Genomic DNA, 19,233 nt, shown 5'->3' on the forward strand with positions numbered 1-19,233 from the left:
CCTGTCACGGTCGCCAAATGTGTAACATCTAACTCTATTAGGAAATCCCCCAGTACACCATTCACTGTCTGGAATCCTATCACATGTCTCACCAGGTTGGCTGTTCTGGCTGACTCTCGCTGCGGAGCTGTGCACAATCTCTTACTGCACATCGCCATATGCAGTATATAATGCAGGGTGACATACAGTAGTTATGTCGTGTCCCACACACCAGTGGTCAGTGAAAGATTAAATGCCGTTGCGAGTGGTTTAGCCAGCGTATGCACGCAACGTTTGGGCACAAATGATGGAATACCGTCTGGACCATATCCCGTGGAGGCCTTTCATTTCTTTCCTGCTGTGCTAACCATATCCTCGGTGATTGAAAACTGTAGCATGGACGTAGAAAACCAAGGAACGTTTAGGTCGCGAGTCGCATCGAGTCGAGTTGTTCATCAGTAAAGACGTTACTGAATTGAAAACGAAACATATCGGCAATGTCAGCGGTCTTATTAGCTTCAATCAAACCGTTGGTCATCGATGAAGACAGTCCAGTTTCCTTCCGTTGTTCATTTACGTAGCGTCTTGGTGCTGTTTGAAGTCGACCGGTCTTGTCGATAAACCGAGTATTTGTCGTCAAAGTGCTGCATCTTCAACGTATTGTTGCTCAGCCAAGTTTAACGGTACTGTTATTGTATTTGCCTGAGGTAGCAAGTTGAAAGACTTCCTCACCACCTCCGGACACAGGAACGGAATGTCTTAGATGGCAGGAACGGCTACCTTCGGTTTGACGTTTTTGTGTGGTTTGGAATACTTTCCCAAGACCTTCTCGCACAGTGTTGAATACGGAATTTCAGGAAATTTGGCCTTTCGGATGGATTATTCGGTTCTCAACTTTTCCACGGCGTATGTTTGTATGCAGTATGTTTGATAGAAATGAATCACTTTTACTTGGCCACAGCAAAAATAGGTAATGTTCGGAAGAATTTGTATTTATACCTATTATTTCGATTCACATGATTTTATTTCAACATTTTTTATAACCTAATAATAAACCTAACTGGGACAAGTTTCCAAAACAAACTCAATAAATAATTTTGACTTTGTATTCTCGATGCTTAGAAATTATGAAAACAAAATAGTAATACGTAATACATCCATGCGTAACCGCTTCTACGGCAAATCTATAATATCTACTCAACAAACAAAAAAGAAAACAAAATTATTTGGGCGAAAACATATAGTAATGTACAAAATTCTGCTTATTAGCCTACATTAAAACCTAGATCAATAATTTAGATAACATATCATCAATATCTATTCTTGATATATCAATGTAGCTCAAACCAGTACGTACGCAACACTTAACCTAATGATGTAATCAATCATCCCATTAATCCAGTGATGTTCTTGCAAGGATCCTCCCACGCGCGTCCAAATTCTACATATAGTTTTCAATAACATTCTGTATCGAGGTTCAATTTTCTCTTTCCACTGTTCCTTCACTAAACCAAACATTTCCCTATAGCTGTGAATGTTTCCGGTAACATGAAGTAGCTTTCGTCAGATGCTCGCAATATTTACTCGATAATTGATACTACTGATGCCAAATTTCAAATTGTGTAACTTATTTTCGTGTACATTCAATTGTTGCTCATTCAACATGCCATACTATTTTCCACCCGAAGTGGCCAGAGCATTTACAACAGCGCTGTATTGAAATTGTTTTCCGAATTACGGGTGACGCGACAATCAACGTGCTGAACAGGAATTCACATCGAAGGAACACGAATCTGAATCAAAATCAATCCAAATTAAGGTGTGCAGTAACCTCACAACGGGTTAAGTAAGAATCATTTAAATGTTTGATAAAACAGCACAAGAACGAGGTACTGGACATCTACTATTTCGACCGGATGGCTGAACTAACGAGTTAGGGCAAATTTGTTTATCGCAGATATAAACACGATCTCTGCACAGGCCACTTTTGAAGAGTTTCCGTTTAAACTGTGTGGAACGTTTGCACCTCAAGTTGTGTAAAAAACACAATTGTCAAAGAAGGGGCTATTCATGATCCTGCATAGCACAACAAATCAGTAAAATCATTCTTTCAGAAATTATATTTGACTAAGCATTATTACACTACCAGCGAGTCACATGCGCCCCACGCGGCATGAAAATTGTAAATGATGCAATATTATTGTGAAATACATTAGGCCATACATTGATCGTGCATTGGAACGCTCGAAACGCAAAAGTCTCACGAATGTTATGTTTCCACCTTCAAAAAACGTTGTCCAACATGCATCTAATCGTAATCACAATGGAAGCGTTCTAGTGTGTCGATTAACATGGAAAAGTCGTAACAGAAAAGGATAATCAAAAATATAACAAAAATAGTATTTGTGAAATACTTCAGAAACTAAGTTCTCTCCTGTCCAACATATCCTTGCATGACAAGTACCGTGAAACATGATATTTAAGTCACTGATCGTGAATATGTTGTTGTAACGCACTCTTATCCTAGACATTTATATTATGTTTTGTTGGATAAATTTGCTACATATCAATGCTATATACTGTACGAAAATTGATGTGTACTGATAGTGGTTGTGCCATTAAAATTGTTTCTCAGACTCTCATGAGACCTGTGTGTACTTTTTTGTGAGGGGTTTATTGTCTATTGTCTTGGGTTGGTGGAAAAAATTCCAACTATTTGAGAATTCGTTTATCATGTTATAGCACTCTCAAAACAAGATGTTTGGAAAACCATTCGCAATAAAGCTCTTCTGTTTGCTATAAATAAGTTGTGTTTCTGTCAACTGAGGCATAGGTGGCAGCACATGATCTCGAGCATCCGCTCTTTACGCAAACTTGAGGATATACAACGTTTGTTCCTCTCATTTCATTTTTATCCGATTCACTATAGTGGCTGTATTGTTCGAATTATTGATATTGGTTGACGTTGTATGCCATTCAGAAGATGTTGGCGGTGCTGGAGCTATTCTAACTAGTTTTGATTTTTGCCCTCTAACTGTCTTGGCAGACCTTCCGGTCGGTGACACTGTAATATTGCTAATGCTAGGAAGTTTAGTACTACTGGTGGGCGACGCAAGAATTGGAACGGCTTTAGAAGACAAAGCAGGGTTGGTCGTATTTACTGCCGAAGACGACGGCGAAGGTGTTCCTGAAACTCGATCCAGTTCCATCATAGCCTCCTGGATGGCACGTTCTAGCTGTGAATTGAGTCTTCGTCCCCTAAGAGAAAAAAATATAATATTCATTATTATTGTTAATTCCATCATCTATAATACTAGTGAAAATTCTAGAAAAAAAAACTAATCAAAATGCAAGATTGATCTAAGTTTCAAGCATTGAGCAAACTAGGGCAACTAATTTATGCTAACTACAAATCCCTGCGATCTTAAACACTATATATTCTCACTTTCTAGCATCCTTTTGTGCTCGGTGATGAGCTTCGAGACCCTCTGAGAGGGTCTTAAGTCCGATGACGGCCACCATTTCGGTGTTGGGACGGCCACCAAACCAACGAACCCAGACACAATCGATGGGAGTAATGCTTCCATCTTGCGGCGATTCAATCACCTTGCCTGGCCAGGCTGGAAAACCACGAACCGCTCCCCAGACTAACTCACCAACGTTGAACGACCGGGATGGCACAGTACTATTTGTGGCACTTGGAGACACCAGCGCACTTTGGTTCGATGATGCGGCTTGGTTTGCGCAAACTTGCGTTGTGGAGTCTAACGTAAGATATGTTGAAATGAATCTTTGTGTGTATCAACGTTGGATTGAATTCTTTTTAGAAAATAGTTAGTGCCACAACACGCTGTACAGAAGTGAGTAACAAAATGATGTAAATTTAATGATTTCCAAATAAGCTTCTTGCACCAGCCAAACTTCCAAGCACCGGAAAATGCCTTCGGGGTGATTTTGCGTTTGTAGTCCCTTCCTGTCAATTGGTGCAGACATACAAGTCATTAATCCTAATGAACGCTGTATGGACTTCAACAATTAATTGATGTGATGAATGTTTCAAAATGTTGATTTTCTTCTTCTTCTTCTTTTTGGCTTTAAGAGGGTTTAAACTTTTCAGTTCATTCGCCTCTATGTTGATTTTAAGGTTTCTCATATTAAGCTATATCAATGCAATTGAAATGAAATGGATTGCACTTAATACTTTATCGCCCATGTTTTTCAGTCTCCTGGAAATCTAACCCAGATATATGTTTTGAGCAATCGGAAGTCTTAGAGAACGTCGCTAAGGACTACACTGCCGTTCTACGCATAGTTGTCCTATGTTACTTTTTGACAATTTTCACTTTTCTTCATAAAACGATGTTTTCATGCCTAATCTTCCGGAAAAACACCAAAAAAATTATTAAATTTTTAAATTTCATTTTCATTTTATTTATTATATCAACAGGCCTTTACATTAGTGCCCTAATGATATCTAAATCTAATTTATATCTAAGTCTAAATGAAGATTTTATTAATGTCTAAGAACTACGAGGAACATTTTTTTGAGAGTTGAGCGAGACAGGTGAAAATCGAACGATGAAAAACATCGGTTTAGCACTCGACACATACTCGCTACGGGCTCGTTGTGCCCGTAATTTGTGCAGGAGTGAGGGAGACGAATAAAAGTGTAGTAGCGTAGGTTTCGATAGCAAATGTTGAAATTGATCGTTTGAAGAAGGTCGGGACAGTCGATATTCGTGAGAATCAGATCCGATATAAAAGTAGCCTTAGCTACGTCTCTACGTACGCTCAGTAGATCAAGTCCAATTAATTTACAGCGGTTCTCGTAGTGAGGAAGATTTGAGGGATCATTCCAGGGCAGATTACGTAAAGCGAAACGAACAAATTTACGCTGGATCGCTTCGATGCGCTGAATACCGTTTTGATAGTAAGGCGACCATGTTATGCATGCATACTCGAGAATTGAGCGAACCAACGCACAATAGAGTGCCTTGATGCAATAAACGTCTTTGAATTGTTTCGTGACACGAAAAATGAATCCGAGAGTTCTAGAAGCTTTGGCGGTGACGTAAGATATATGATCCTTGAATGTGAGTTTACTGTCAATGATGACTCCTAGATCTTTGATTGCTACTACACGGCTTAAAATCACACTGCGCAATTTATATTCATAAACGACAGATGAACGTTTCCTCGAGAAGGATATAATGGAACATTTTTCAGGATTCAAAACCATTCTATTGTTATCACACCATTCAGCGAAAATGTCAAGCTGCTGCTGCAGGTACACTGCGTCATTAAGACAATTGACGGGCCAAAACAACTTGAAGTCATCGGCGTAAGAGAGTTTGTGGCACTCCAAGCAAAAGTTAACGTCGTTCAGGTAGAGAAGAAAAATGTAAGGGCCAAGATGACTACCTTGAGGAACACCCGATGATACTGGAAACGGAGAAGATACAGTGTCACCTATTTTCACTGACATCACACGGCCAGTCAGGTATGAACGTAACCAGTTCAAGAAGTTGCCGTGGAATCCGAGACGTCGGAGTTTAGCGACCGCTATTTCGTGGTTTATTTTATCAAACGCAGCTGAGAAATCTGTATAAATTGCATCAATTTGTTGACGTGACTGTAGAGAGCGAGCGATGAATGAGGTGTACAGTACCAGATTTGTTGAGGTAGATCGCTTGGGAACGAAACCATGTTGTTGATGTGAGATGTAACTACTGCATGCATGGGAGATGAATTCCAAAACTATGAGTTCAAATAACTTAGACACCGAACAAAGGCTGGCGATTCCTCTGTAATTCTTGACATTTTTCCTGCAGCCTTTTTTGAATACTGGAAAAACGAAAGAATTTTTCCATGCTTTTGGAAAATTTCCACATTCCAGTGATCGAGAAAATAGCGAACTTAGTGGCGACGATAGACTACCAGAGCACTTCTTCAACACAATGGAGGGGATACCATCTGGCCCCGGATTTGTAGAATTTTTTATTTCGCGACAAGCTAATTGTACTCTGCTAGGGCTAATGGTAGTGAGGGCGCAGACAGATGGCAGATGAGGTACATTTCTTGTTGCTTTGAAAACTTGATCGTTGTTGAGATTTTCGCTAACGAAAACACTGCTAAATTGTTCCCGAAACAGCGCACATATGCTTTCTCTGTTTGAGGCCTCAACATTATTGTGTGTCATCACAGAAGGTAGTCCGAGCTCCTTTCGCTGTTTATCTACATATTTCCAGAATTCCTTTGGACTGAGTCGTAGATTACTTTGAACGCGAGTCAAATTAGCACCAAATAAAATGTTGTTCAACCACTTGTAATTTTTGTTGGCGACAGAGTAGCGTTTTCTCCAAAAATCAGTTCGGTATTTTGAATATTTTTTCAAAGTAAGTCGTTTCTCTCTTCGAAGACGCTTCAAATGATAGTTTGTCCATGGAGGATGAGGAGGATCCTTAATAGTTTTCTTCGGAACAAACTGGTCAATTGCATAAAGAAGTACATGCGACAAGGACATTGCGGCTCCATCGATGTCGCGGTCGTTCAGAATGTCACTCCAGTCGATAGTTGAGAAGAAACGATTCATCATTGCGAAGTTTGATTTACGATAATTATAATATGTTGATTCGATTATGTCTGTAAAAACGAGCGGTGACGATTCATGTAATGAAACCAGCAGTGGTGGGTGATGATGACACAATTTAACAAGAGTAGATGGAGCTGAAGTTATTGTTGTATTGTGGACCATCTCTAAATTTACGAAGCATAGATCGAGAATGCGGTTGTTGTTGTTGTATATTCCGTTCATCTGATATAAACCAGCAGTACTATAACTGTCCAGTAGACGTTCTGTCATACGATGCATAGAAGAACGCGAGGAATTAGGATAAAAATATTGTTTGTTATCAAACTTTAAAAACACAACATCATACTCAACAGTCTCATGTTGATATTTTTGTAAATCCACAATAAATGAATCGGTTCAAGAAAAAGAATTTTATACCATATTTCCAGCAGGGCTAATACACTCATTTCTGGATTAGAAGAACGAGCTAATTTAAAAAAAAAATTAAAAAATATTAATAGAACACGTGTACACTTTGTTAGCGAATGTCTAATAACAATGACACTTATATTCTGCAAAGGTTTGCAGATCACTTCCTTCTTCATAAAAACGATATTTTTATTCATAATCTTCGGAAAAACACAAAATGCTCATTGTTTGTTCCCAGTATGCCAAAAAAACAACATCAAGTTATATTGTCCCATGTTGATATTCTAGGCATAACTGTCCCGCCACGAATTTTTGAACCTGTAATCAAGCATGATTGGTTCAGTGAGGAAAACTTTTCACATTTCATCAAACAATAGTTTATTGATTACAAAAAGCCCGGTATATTGCTAAATTGAGACGCTTAAAGTTTCTGGTAGACATGTGTTAGAAAACTTTGATTGCGTTTTTCTCAGTTGCTGATTTTGGAACATGGGCCAACTATGCGTAGAACGGAAGTACATTAAGCTTACCACATTATAGCAATATTAATCATAACATAATAAGCCACGTCGCTGGCTTATTGCCTGCTACAGAACGAAAAATATAAGTCTGCCAAAGAGAGATTAATTGTTGGTTTCCCCCTTTTTGTTTTAATTTTTTCCCCATCGATCGTCCGGATAACGGAAGGCTTCACTCATTTTACCGAATATAATAATTTTATGGTACGCTACACCCGGGGTATTGGCAACCCCATCCCAATCAACACAAATTGAGCGTAGGCAGCATAAACTTAAGTTAGGGCCTGCGTTGGGCTCACGCATTGTTTATTGTTTGGAGTCAATATTGATGCAAATATGTTCAGCATTTGTAATGATCTGTAGCCAATGATTGCATTCGATAGTTCTTAGATGTTTGAATATCCATCCGGAAGCTTTATTGCGCGATTTGCGAATAACATACTGCAACAGGATCGCATGATACTGTTGTGTTTAATTTTAGGCTATGATCTCTATGCCCATAATTTTCTATGCTGGCTACAAGAAGGCGCCCATCTTAACAACCCTTTGGCTACACCTCTCTCATCGGAAACTAGACTGGTACTCGGTCCATCTATCTAAGGGTGATTCATATGGTGGCAGCGAAAATGGTCATGTCAAATTTCAAAAACCGACCATTTACATTTTGTTTGTTGGCCCAAAAAAAAATTACCTGTGCAAAATTTCAGCTCAATCGGACATGATTTAAGGATGCCTCAAAGCACTCGAAGTTTTGATTTTTTGGCCACTCAGGCTAAGTCCCAAAAGGTCAATTTTCGCCCAACATTTTTTAACATAACACTAGATCTCGACGTTTTATGCATTTTCAAATCATTTGGCATCGAAAAAAAAATCTATTTTACAAATTTTCGAGGGTCAAAAATCAAAACTTTGAGCGCATAGAGGCACCCCTAAATCATGTCCGATTGCGCTGAAATTTTGCACAGGTCATTTTTTTGGGCCAACAAACAAAATGTACATGGTCGGTTTAAGAAATTTGACATGACCATTTTCGCTGCCACCCTATGAAGCACCCTTAGATAGATGAACCGAGTTCCAGTCTAGATAGGTTCTTTAAGGCTGTATTCTAGTCTAGAAATTTAGAAAAACTCCAGTTTTTTTCATTCTTATTTCTGTAGTTTATGCATTCAAGAATATACCCTAGAAAGAACATATCGAAAATCCTATTATTTACCGAGTTAGAGCCATTTCAGTGATGCGGTATCTAACCTGGTACCGCCATAACAATGATATTCAAACGCGCTTTTCTCGAAACTAGTTTTTTTTCAAACTGGCGTACACGATATCTCAAGTTCTACGGAACCGATTCATGTAGAATTTACATGGATACAATCTGCAGGCTCTATCGCATATATCTCTAAAAAGTTATATTTTTTAAATTTTACTATTTTTAAAAAGTTGGTAAACTTAAGAAAAAACGTTTTGCATCGCAATTTGTTTTTCAAACGGCCGCCATTTTGTCAAAAAATATGTTTTTTACTTGTCCGAGATTCATGCAATGTCCATTGTCCTGGCGTTTGGAATAGTCTGCAAGAATGGATCCAGTTTAATACCTAGTGAAGAAATCTTTACAGACGGGAAAGCGGAATGAACCGGACGTGAAGCCGTATATACCATTCAGGAACGAGTCAGGTATGGTGGGAGATACTGTTGTTTGAAGAAACAAATTATTTGTTCCGTCCAATTTACGTTCACGAATTCTAGAGCTGGCCCATGAGAGACATCCAGGTGAGTCGGTCATGAAGTGCCGTCTTAGAGACCGAGTTTGGTGGCCAGGAATGGATCGTGAAACCACTAATCGAGTTTCATCATGCGAAGGTTCCAGATTAGTTGGACGTCCAAATAGACCAGAGCCACACAGTCCACTTCCAAATAAACCATGGGTTGACGTAGCCATTGACTTTCTTGGACCATTACCAAATGGTGTGTATTTGCTCGTTATAATCGATTATTACAGTCGAAACAAGGAGATGGAATTGATGAATAAAGTTTCAGCTAAAGAAACAATTTCCAGATTGGACCAAATATTTACACGACTGGGATCCCCGCACAATTACTTTAGACAACGCCAAACAATTTGTGGGCACCGAGTTTGAAGAATACAGCAAGAGAGATGCAATTCACCCCAACCATACGACAAGAACTGGCCTCAGGAAAACGGCCTTGTTGAGAGACAGAATTAATCGTTGTTGAAGATACTGGAAGCAGAACTTACAGGATTATCTAGTAATGTACTACACCACTCCGCACTCCGTTACCGGTCGTACACCAACATCGAGACTGCTCTTCCGTCGACATATTTTGCAGATAAGGACATCAAACGAAAATCGGAGAAGTCATCCATCGACTGCGGTGATAACATAACCAGGAAATAAACATCAGACGACCTACAACCCCAAGAAATATGTTGTGGTGTCTCGATCTGGTTCGGGTAACTGTAGAAGATCCTGTAAGTGGAAAGTCATATGACCGAAACGATGCACAGATTAAAAAGGTGATAGATTCCATTGAGCCGACACCGTCGTAGCCAGTAATGGAGTTGAGAAGCCTTTCAAGTAGAGCTGATGACGAACTAAGTGTTTCGTCCGTCGAAGACGAGGTTCAGGGATTTGAGGTCGAACCGTTGTCCAGGGTATCTTCTCGGGTATTCCTACCAGAGCGACAGCAGCGAACATTTGCAGATTATCGAATGTAACATATTCTCTCGTAAAAGGGGGAGATTAGGTGAGAATGAGAAAGATGAATACGGGTCTGGGGAGAACTATCAGATAGAGGTTCTTCAATACGAAGACTAGAGAAAAACAAAGACATATTTTGTACTGGTAAATGATTTGGTTGTTATTTAAGTTATTGAATTATTTAAAATATCTAAAATTTCAAAATGCCTGGCATCGCTTGGTCTGAAAGTGTATCGAAATATCTGTATCCAGATGATTCCAATTAATCTGTAAATCCATTGACAGAGCGTGTGCTAGATTGCTTTAGCACTGCTGGTATATGTCAAATGAATAGCATGCTCAACGACAAAACTACGATTACTCAAAACGGTCTCGATCCCCGCAAAGGCGCTGGCGCTGATGGCCTATTTCCGTTCTTCTGAAAATGTGCTTTTCATATCGCCATGTTTGGTGGCTCTCACCATTATAAGGAAAGGCGGGTCATTCGGCTGAAGGAGGCCTCGATGTTGTTGATAGCTCAAGACATGGAAAACTTCTCAATTTTTATTTTCAGGAAAACCGTTTGTATGTGGTTTGTATGGAGAATTAAAACACTTGGGAACTTCTAACTAAATACAAATTGTTTACTAAGCGATGCTGCTCGGTAATTAATTGGAATTGGAATGAAAAGTATGAAAATGGTAGGGATCGATTGTATGCACATATTTGTTTGTACACCCAAAGTTAATTTTCAGCACAAGTTATGGCATCCCGATTTATTACATTAAATGAGCTGAAAAATTACAGAAAATGTTCTACTCCCCAATATAAGTATATCATTAGTATACCCCATCGACGTCGTATGGACTTTTTTTGGCACAATCCCAAATGAAATGAGAGAAGGAAACAGAAAGAAATGAAACAGAAAGAAATGTCGCATACATACAAACTATTTTTAAGCTTTTAAAACAGCTCCCCAGCACAAGAAATGGCATCATTTCTACCCAAGATGAAATGTTTTCTGCCAACGCTAGTTGGGTGTAGAAGGATAAGGATAGTATTGGGAATCTATTTCATTTCACACTTGCTCAACATTTACGCTGTCGGTCGCGAATAATTTTATTCAACCAATCACTGCAGAGCAAAACTTTTTTCTGATGCGTGAAAAATTGCCATTATGTCGTATTTCTGATCGAAATTTGACGCTTTATTTAACATACTTAAAATTATCCAATTTAAGTCAAATATGCGCCGTTTTGTTCGCAAACTTGTTGCCATTTAGAAGGCAACATCATTATCCCCCCCTTTATAAAACCCCCCTCCTTATTTGCAAACAACTCAGACAGCCAGTTTTCGCAAGCCTCTTTTGAGACCAACTTAGTATCACCAAGAGCGTTTTGCATGGACCGGAAGAGATGATAATCACTTGGAGCCAGGTCCGGACTATACGGTGGGTGCAATAGGGCATCCCATCCGAGGTCCCGTAGCTTTCGGCGGGTCATCAACAGTGTTGCAACATTTCAATCTGTACCAGATGGGTTAAAAATCTTTCTTATCTGTACTTTTTCTTCCAAAAATCTGTACTATCGAAAATATTCGTTGTACAGAAAAATCCAATTTATTAGCATAGAAAATACTCATTTATTTACTACAAATACCACATTCACATTTCATTCGTCATTCGTGTGTTTGATGATACTTATACATAGTTTTTTTTTCTGAATCTAGATTGCATACTATCATTTATTAAAAGTTTCGAGCTGCCGCACCAAGCGATACTGCGGCGTAAAAGTCATCATGTACCTTAATGTTGCTTTGTTCGAATACCCGCGAAAAAAATCTGTACCAATCTGTACTTTTTGACGAAAATCTGTACTCTGTACCGTACAGAATCTGTACCAAAAATAACGAAAAAATCTGTACCTTTCCAGATAAATCTGTACGTGTGGCAACACTGGTCATCAAAGATGTGTGAGGCCGAGTGTTGCCCTGGTGGAAAACAACACTATTCCTATTGATCATTTCTGGCCGCTTCTGGTCAATCGCCTACTTCAAACGGTCAAGCTGCTCACAGTAGAGAACCGAGTTGAGGGTCTGGCCATAGTTGAGCAGCTCATAGTGGATGATTCCCTTCCAATCAGCAAAACTGGCTTCCTGGCCGTCAATCTGGGCTTGGCGATGGTTTGGGCCGGCACACCGCGCTTCGACCACGACTTTTTTCGCATTAGGTTGTCGTACGTGATCCACTTTTCATCACCAGTCACCATCTTCTTCAAAAAAGGGTCGAGTTCGTTCCGTTTCAGCAGTGCATCGCAGGCGTTGATTCGGTCTAAAACATGTTTTGCGTCAACTCGTGTGACACCCATACATCCAGCTTTTTTGACGTGAGACTACGTCTAACCGGAGTATATGGAGGTAAAATGAAAACCTAAACACAGAACATGCAGGAAAAAATGAAAGATTCCGAATGCTTATAACTCGAGCATTTCTTACTGGATCGGAAAGATGTTTGCATCAATTGATAGGGAATATTCCTACGCTTCTATCGCAATTAATAAAATATTATTTTTCCTTAGATAAACAATAGAATAACTGTAAAATGTTAAGCGTTATCTAAACGCCCTAACTGTCTCGTTTTGATTGGTCCGATTTACGGTTTCCCCAACACAGCCATCAAAACCAAGCAGCCTTGGGGAAATCGGCATTGTAAACACATGAAAGTCGGGAGTATTTTTGTTCCGTCTGAAATGTGTTTCCCTCACGCGTTGGGAAATTGACATTGCAAATACATGCAAGTCGGGGGTATTTTTGTTCCGACTGAAATGTGTTTCCCTAACACAGACTTTAAATCTAAGGAGCGTGGGGAAATTGCCATTGCAAATACATGCAGGTCGGGGGCATTTTTGTTCCGACTGAAATGTGTTTTGTCTAACACAGATTTCAAAACCAAGGTGTCTAGGGAAATCGGCTTTGCAAATAAATGCAAACTGCGAGTACTTTTGTACTCGCTTGTCTTTGTGCAGACTAGAATATGTGGTCTCAACATGGTCTCTTAAATTTAGGAACCTGGAAAAATCGTGCAGACACTAGAGGCGAATGAACTTTGAAGTTTAAAGCCTCTATAATATAAAAAGTAGAAGTTGAAGTTGTTTATTCATGCAAGCCGAGGGTACTTCTGCACCCACATGTTTTTTTGTATTTCGAAAAGTGTTTTCTTAACACGAATTACGAAAGCGGGTACGAACACAACGCTTTGACTCGGTTATTCAAGATTATATTGAACGATATGCCTTCATATCTCCTGCTCACTGAATTTCTACGCATACAATTTTATGATTAGGCAAAATGTTGATAGCCAATTGTTGCGATTGAATAAACAATAAGCGTTCGACGTACATGTCAAAATCGAAACTGAGTGCCTGAAGTTCATCAAATCAAGCAAATTCGCGGTTCGAGAAGTACGTACACTTGAGAGATGCAAACTTCAGAGGGAAATGTAAAACAAAATAATCGTTTGATAATTCGTCAGTTCACATATTTTGACCCAGGCATCATACCAAATGTAAATAGATTGTCATTAAATTTACTTGTAACGAAGAACATAATCTATCACAATGCATAAATTGACCTCACATTTCATTATACAATCTTTTTACTCGCAAAGCAAATATATTGAATTCAATTGAAATTGTTTCATTCAATCAAAAATTTAATCAGTACAAACAAATGATTGCTAAGCTAAGGTAGTCGCACGTCAACCTTGCGGTTATATCATAGATATAACCTATCCATTTTTTTGGAATCCAAACTTCTACAAATAGTTCCAAACGGTTTTATGGTCTATACCCAGTTCCTGGCCAATCGAGCGAGTGCTCACATGCCGGTCTACTTGGATGATTTCAACGATTTTATCGGTTTCCACGACGATTGGCCTACCAGTACGAGGTGTATCCAACCGCTGTGCTGTGTGAATCGTTACAGTATCGGGTCCATAAACTACACGAATTTTTTCGGCCGCCTTCGTTGCAGTTTTACCTCGCAGGTAGTAAAAACGTAAAATATGGCGAATTTCTTGCTTGGTGGACTCCATCTTTGACGCGCTATAACTTGAGACTGAAAAGGACTATCACAACACTGTCAAAACGACACTTGTAGCACAGATTGTCGTCTTTAAAAAGCCGTATAGTATGATGATGCGATAAGTACAACACAAGATATGTTCAAATGTTGCCATATATTGACAATATACGACATTTCTTTTTCCCCAACCCAATAGTTCCGACTCACAAATCCGAGAGCATCAATAAAGTTGAAAATTATCGCGGTATTTTCATTCTATGCTGCATCGGAAAAATGTCCGAGAGGATTATTCATGGGGTACTTCTGAGAAAATCGCAGATAATCATCTCCCTTGAGCATGACAACCTTATTCGAGATCTGGGTGTAATTATTGATAGCAAACTGCAGTTCAACAAGCACATAGCACAGACCACGACAGAAGCATTCACAGTTCTTGGATGTTGAAAACGGAATACACAGTTCTTCACTGATGTGTATTTTAAGATAATTAAGAAATTCAAGCGGATTTCAACAGCTTACTGGTATACTACAATTTCCGATTTCTGGAAGACCAGATCATACGCAATGGTTTTTCATTTATCTATAGATGTTATTACCAATGTCAAATTATCGTTTTCTGTTTCCACAATGACAGATTGTGACGAAGACGGATTGGATCATTCTATCTTAGTAGTAGTGACATAAAGCTTCGAAAATGACATAAAGCCAGAAAATGTAGCAGTTGTAGCAGTTCTTCTAAAATGTATGTTCTGTAAGTTTAGATACATTCCTTACATAAAAAACAGGAAGTGGGTTATATCTATGGTATAACCGCAATTCTGACGTAGGACTATCGTTGATTCAGTGATCATTTGTTTGAAGTTGAATCTGAATCCATTCTGAATGAATGAATAAATGAATATATGGGGGACTTCGAAAACGGATTCGTTCGGATTCATCTCGAAGTACTCCACCAGTTGTTAATGCTAACTCGATAACCACCTGTTAATTGCACTTGATTGAAAAATCACAAAACCAATTGTATTTGGTCGCAGTATTATATGGATAGAAAACGTTAAAATAAACTCTTTCGCTTGAATGTAATTTGCAATTCCAAGGGAAACTGGCAGATTATTTTTCAGCAACGATCACTTCTTTCTGGATTCTTCTCGATAACCAGCAAACGTAAAGAGTTGCGCGCGTGTATGTGTGTGTGCGGCGGTTGCTCCGATGTCTCAAGCGGAACCAATTTTCGATACTGGTATTCTCTCGGTCATTTTCTCTTCTCTTTCTCATGGATCGGCTTTTCTGCGCTCCGCACAGTCCCAAACAAACTGAATGCGTTTCAGGTTAGGTCAGGCCAGGTAATGAACCCTTTGAGAATATCGCTTAAGTATGCTTTTTGTCCGTGACTGAATCGAGAGAAGGTGTGGTTTGCGATGGCAATTTGGAAGGCAAACTAGAGGCGAATGAACTCTTTGAGTTTGAAACTTTGGGCGACTGAGCAATAATTGATTGAAAATTATATGATTCTCGCGATGCGAAACATATTCCATTGCGCGCGCAAACTGTATTTGATACGAAAATATTCTACTGATGGGGGAGAATAATCTTCAGAAGCTTTCCTGCTAATTAATTGCACTTTATTGAAAAATCAAAAAACCAAATGTATTTGGTTGCAGTGTTATATGGATAGAAAACATTAGAATAAACTCTTTCGCGTCAATGTATTTTTCAATTCCCAGGGGAATTGGCAGATTATTTTTCAGCAACGATTAGTTCTTTCCAGATTTTCCTCGATACTCGAAGCCCACCAGTGGTTAATGCTAACTCGATAACCACCTGCACTTAATTGAAAAATATTTGGTCGCAGTGTTACATGGATAGAAAACATTAAAATGAACTCTTTCGCATGAATGTATTTTTCAGTTCTCAGGGGAACTGGCAGATGATTTTTCAGCAACGATTGAATCTTTCCGAAATTTTCTCGATGCTGAATGGCATCCAAACGAAGAGTTCCGCGCGTGTATGTGTGTGTGTGGCGGCTGCTCCGATCTCTTCCCGGAGAACCGTTTGTGTGATCACTCTCCTCCTGATGGATTCACTTCTGGCCTGAGGTGCACAAATAGGCTCTTGGTGACACCGTTCATTCGCGCTTTCATGATAAGCGAAAAGCTTCATCACAACAGCGACAACATGCTCCAATCGCTGTTCAATTATAACTGAGTGGATGTCCGAGCGGCGCTCGCTTATATACCGATTGGTGATTTCAATAGCCTGTTTTGAAAGCAATTTTAATACTATTGAAACAAGTTTTTGGATCAAAAAGTAACAAGTATATAACGCGTAGACATTTTATCTTCCGAATGAAGTGTTTATCATACCATTTCGTTCAGTTGTTTAGAAGCTATTGACGCTCAAAATCTCGGTCTCCGGCGTAACGCTTTCGTTTTCGAAACTTTGATTTTACACCCCGGTATAGAAATGAAAGACGTAGTCCTACGTCAAAAAACACTGTTAACGACAGCTGAGTTCAAAACTTCAAAAGAACGAACGATATGTTTAAAAAAAAACATTTGAGATCCCTTCATCATTGAGCAAATTAATAGAAGTTTTCACATAAATACGTACGCTCTTGTATGTATATAATCACAAAATCTAATTATTTAAGGGGGTAGTACACTATGGAAACTTGAACAAACAAATAAAATATATGTTCTTCTCTGGGATGTCAACTTTACTGTAGTTTTCGTCCCAGGTTTGTCCGATGCTTCGTTCCAAAGTTACAAGCCAATTAGAGGACCAAAATCTTTGGGAAAGAGCGCGGATTCAAAATTTAAAACGCGTTTGTATCGAAACTAAGTTTTGCAAACTGGTGGGAGTTCTACCTCTGGAACGGTCCATTGATATTTTGAAAAATAAAATTTTGGTGAATGTTTTTGTCTCGATTGTTGAGGCAAAAACGCTATTTTTTACAAAAAATGTCCACTTTTCATCAAAAATAAATATTTTGGTAAAACCCTACGTACGATGACAGGAAATATATCCAAGATTACGTAAAAAATCATTGGTTGAAATCGGTCCACTAGAAAAGCTTGTAGAACTCCCACCAGTTTACAAGGTTTTGGCTGCAAGGGTTCAACAAACCGGTTGCGGCTATTCAGGGGACAGTCCAATTGACACAATATAATTTTTCTTTGTTAAGTAATATATACCTAATAAAACTGTGATATCAGATTAATCATAGTAATCTATTTTCTCGTTTAAAAAATCGCGAAAATAACATACTTTTTCTGATGTTCATAGTGTGCTACCCCCTTAAACCAAGTATTAGTGTTAATCCTCCAAAATATTCAATTTTGATAGTATCCGAGAAATGATTATCATATGAACACGATGTTAAAACAATGTATGTATAGTAAATATACAAAAAGCAACCAAGCAATCATTCAATAAGTGAAAGGCAGATAATGAAACTTGAACTAGCATGCACACAACGAAACCTACAAATCTACAAAAACGACAACGAAAATAAATTCACTTAATGCTTATACCATGTAACCACTTTCCACAACTATACAAAGAAATGTAAATTTAGAAAAAAAAATAGCAACAGAAGACACAAAATAAAACAATTCTTAACCATCAATTCAGTAATGGTACTTTGTGAGCAAGTAATATTATAATCAATAAATTTTGTAGCACCCTAAATTTGCTTGATTTCAACCTATTTACATATGAACAAGAAAGAACAATAAAAACACAAGTGAGCGAGCAGCATGTGGAATGTATTTATGAAGTACGCGCAGTTTATAATCTTCATAGATTATAAACTGCGCGTGATATTGTATTTAGCAAAGTCGTTAGATAAAAATAAATCAAACTGGTGTATATATGATATGGAACTGTAAACAGGTATTAACAATAACAAACAGGCGTTGCAACATTTTCCCTAAGCGTATTTTTTATTGCTGTTCCCTGTTCTGGTGATTAAAAATGTTTACGCAAGACAAATAGATATGAAACTAGCTGAAAGCATAACGTGTGTTCACGCACGAAATGTGTGCATATGATGATGAACTATACATAGCTAAATGATTCCGTCATAGGCTCACATCTGTTTGCCCTAATGTTTTTTTCATCTGTTTTCATTTTCTGCTAACCTCATCTGATGGAAATGACCCTGAGTCTGTTCCTGTTGCGGTTGATGATTTGGTTGACCTCCTTTAGTGAACCGCACCAAGAATGAAAAATGAGTTAGCTTACGCGTACATACATGTTGGGGGAACAACGAAGCAATTTTGAGGAAATAGTTGCGAAAAGTGATTACAAATTGTGTCTATCGATGAATGATGACGCAAGAAGGCCAAAAGTATGTAAAATATACCGAAAAACCATCCACCTCACGGGCACACGAAAATCTTATCTCTAGCTACTCAAAATTGTATTCTTACCACGTGAATCTGGTTGCACGCTGTGCGCTGGGGAACTTAGCATTGGTGCATGATTCTGATGGTGATATCGAGACTGTTGTTGGTGATGTGCAATCTGATTCTGGTGGAGCGTACCACCCCCAGCTTGTGGTAAACTAATGCTGATGTTGCCACTATTGCCTGTGCTGTTGCTATCACCCGCAGCACTTCGTACGAACGGTGTCTGTTGATGAGTGGGTGCTTGTAGGCGTTTAATTTTTGCTTCCGATGGAGTGAAAGTAGTGCGCTGATAGGGCGAAACACCTTGAACAAAAAAATTAATAAATGAGGAATAACGTTGTGTAACAATGAAATGTGTGACATTATTTTTCAACAGTTGCCGACCTTAACTAACTTTTAAATTTCATTTACAATTTAATTTAATATTGATTCCAATAAACTATTACCAATGATGTTTTCTGATAGAACATTTTTTTATTTGAACATATTGAAGAATCAAGATAATTATCTACCACGTTCTCATCAAATTAGCAGTATCCATAGAAGCA

General features: G+C 38.6%; 1 protein-coding gene across 9 annotated transcripts in view; it reads right to left on the reverse strand.

Annotated features, from left to right (window-relative positions):
• Window positions 1-992: 992 nt before the first annotated feature.
• LOC129774152 (mucin-2) overlaps window positions 993-19,233 on the reverse strand; it is a 103,505-nt gene continuing 85,264 nt past the window's right edge. For 4 of the 9 annotated variants that reach the window (XM_055777983.1, XM_055777926.1, XM_055777873.1 and 1 more), the window contains 3 exons: window positions 18,707-18,988; window positions 3,425-3,743; window positions 993-3,237 (listed from right to left, as the gene is read on the reverse strand). In XM_055777983.1, coding sequence (XP_055633958.1) covers window positions 2,880-3,237; window positions 3,425-3,743; window positions 18,707-18,988 — 959 coding nt within the window. In that variant the 3' untranslated portion in view covers window positions 993-2,879. Of the gene's footprint in view, window positions 3,238-3,424; window positions 3,744-18,415; window positions 18,477-18,706; window positions 18,989-19,233 lie in introns of those variants that run through there. The other 5 variants (XM_055778028.1, XM_055778133.1, XM_055778075.1 and 2 more) reach the window with 5 other exon arrangements.

This window comes from Toxorhynchites rutilus, chromosome 1, assembly GCF_029784135.1.
Source record: "Toxorhynchites rutilus septentrionalis strain SRP chromosome 1, ASM2978413v1, whole genome shotgun sequence".
In the NCBI taxonomy this organism is placed as follows: Eukaryota; Metazoa; Arthropoda; class Insecta; order Diptera; family Culicidae; genus Toxorhynchites; species Toxorhynchites rutilus.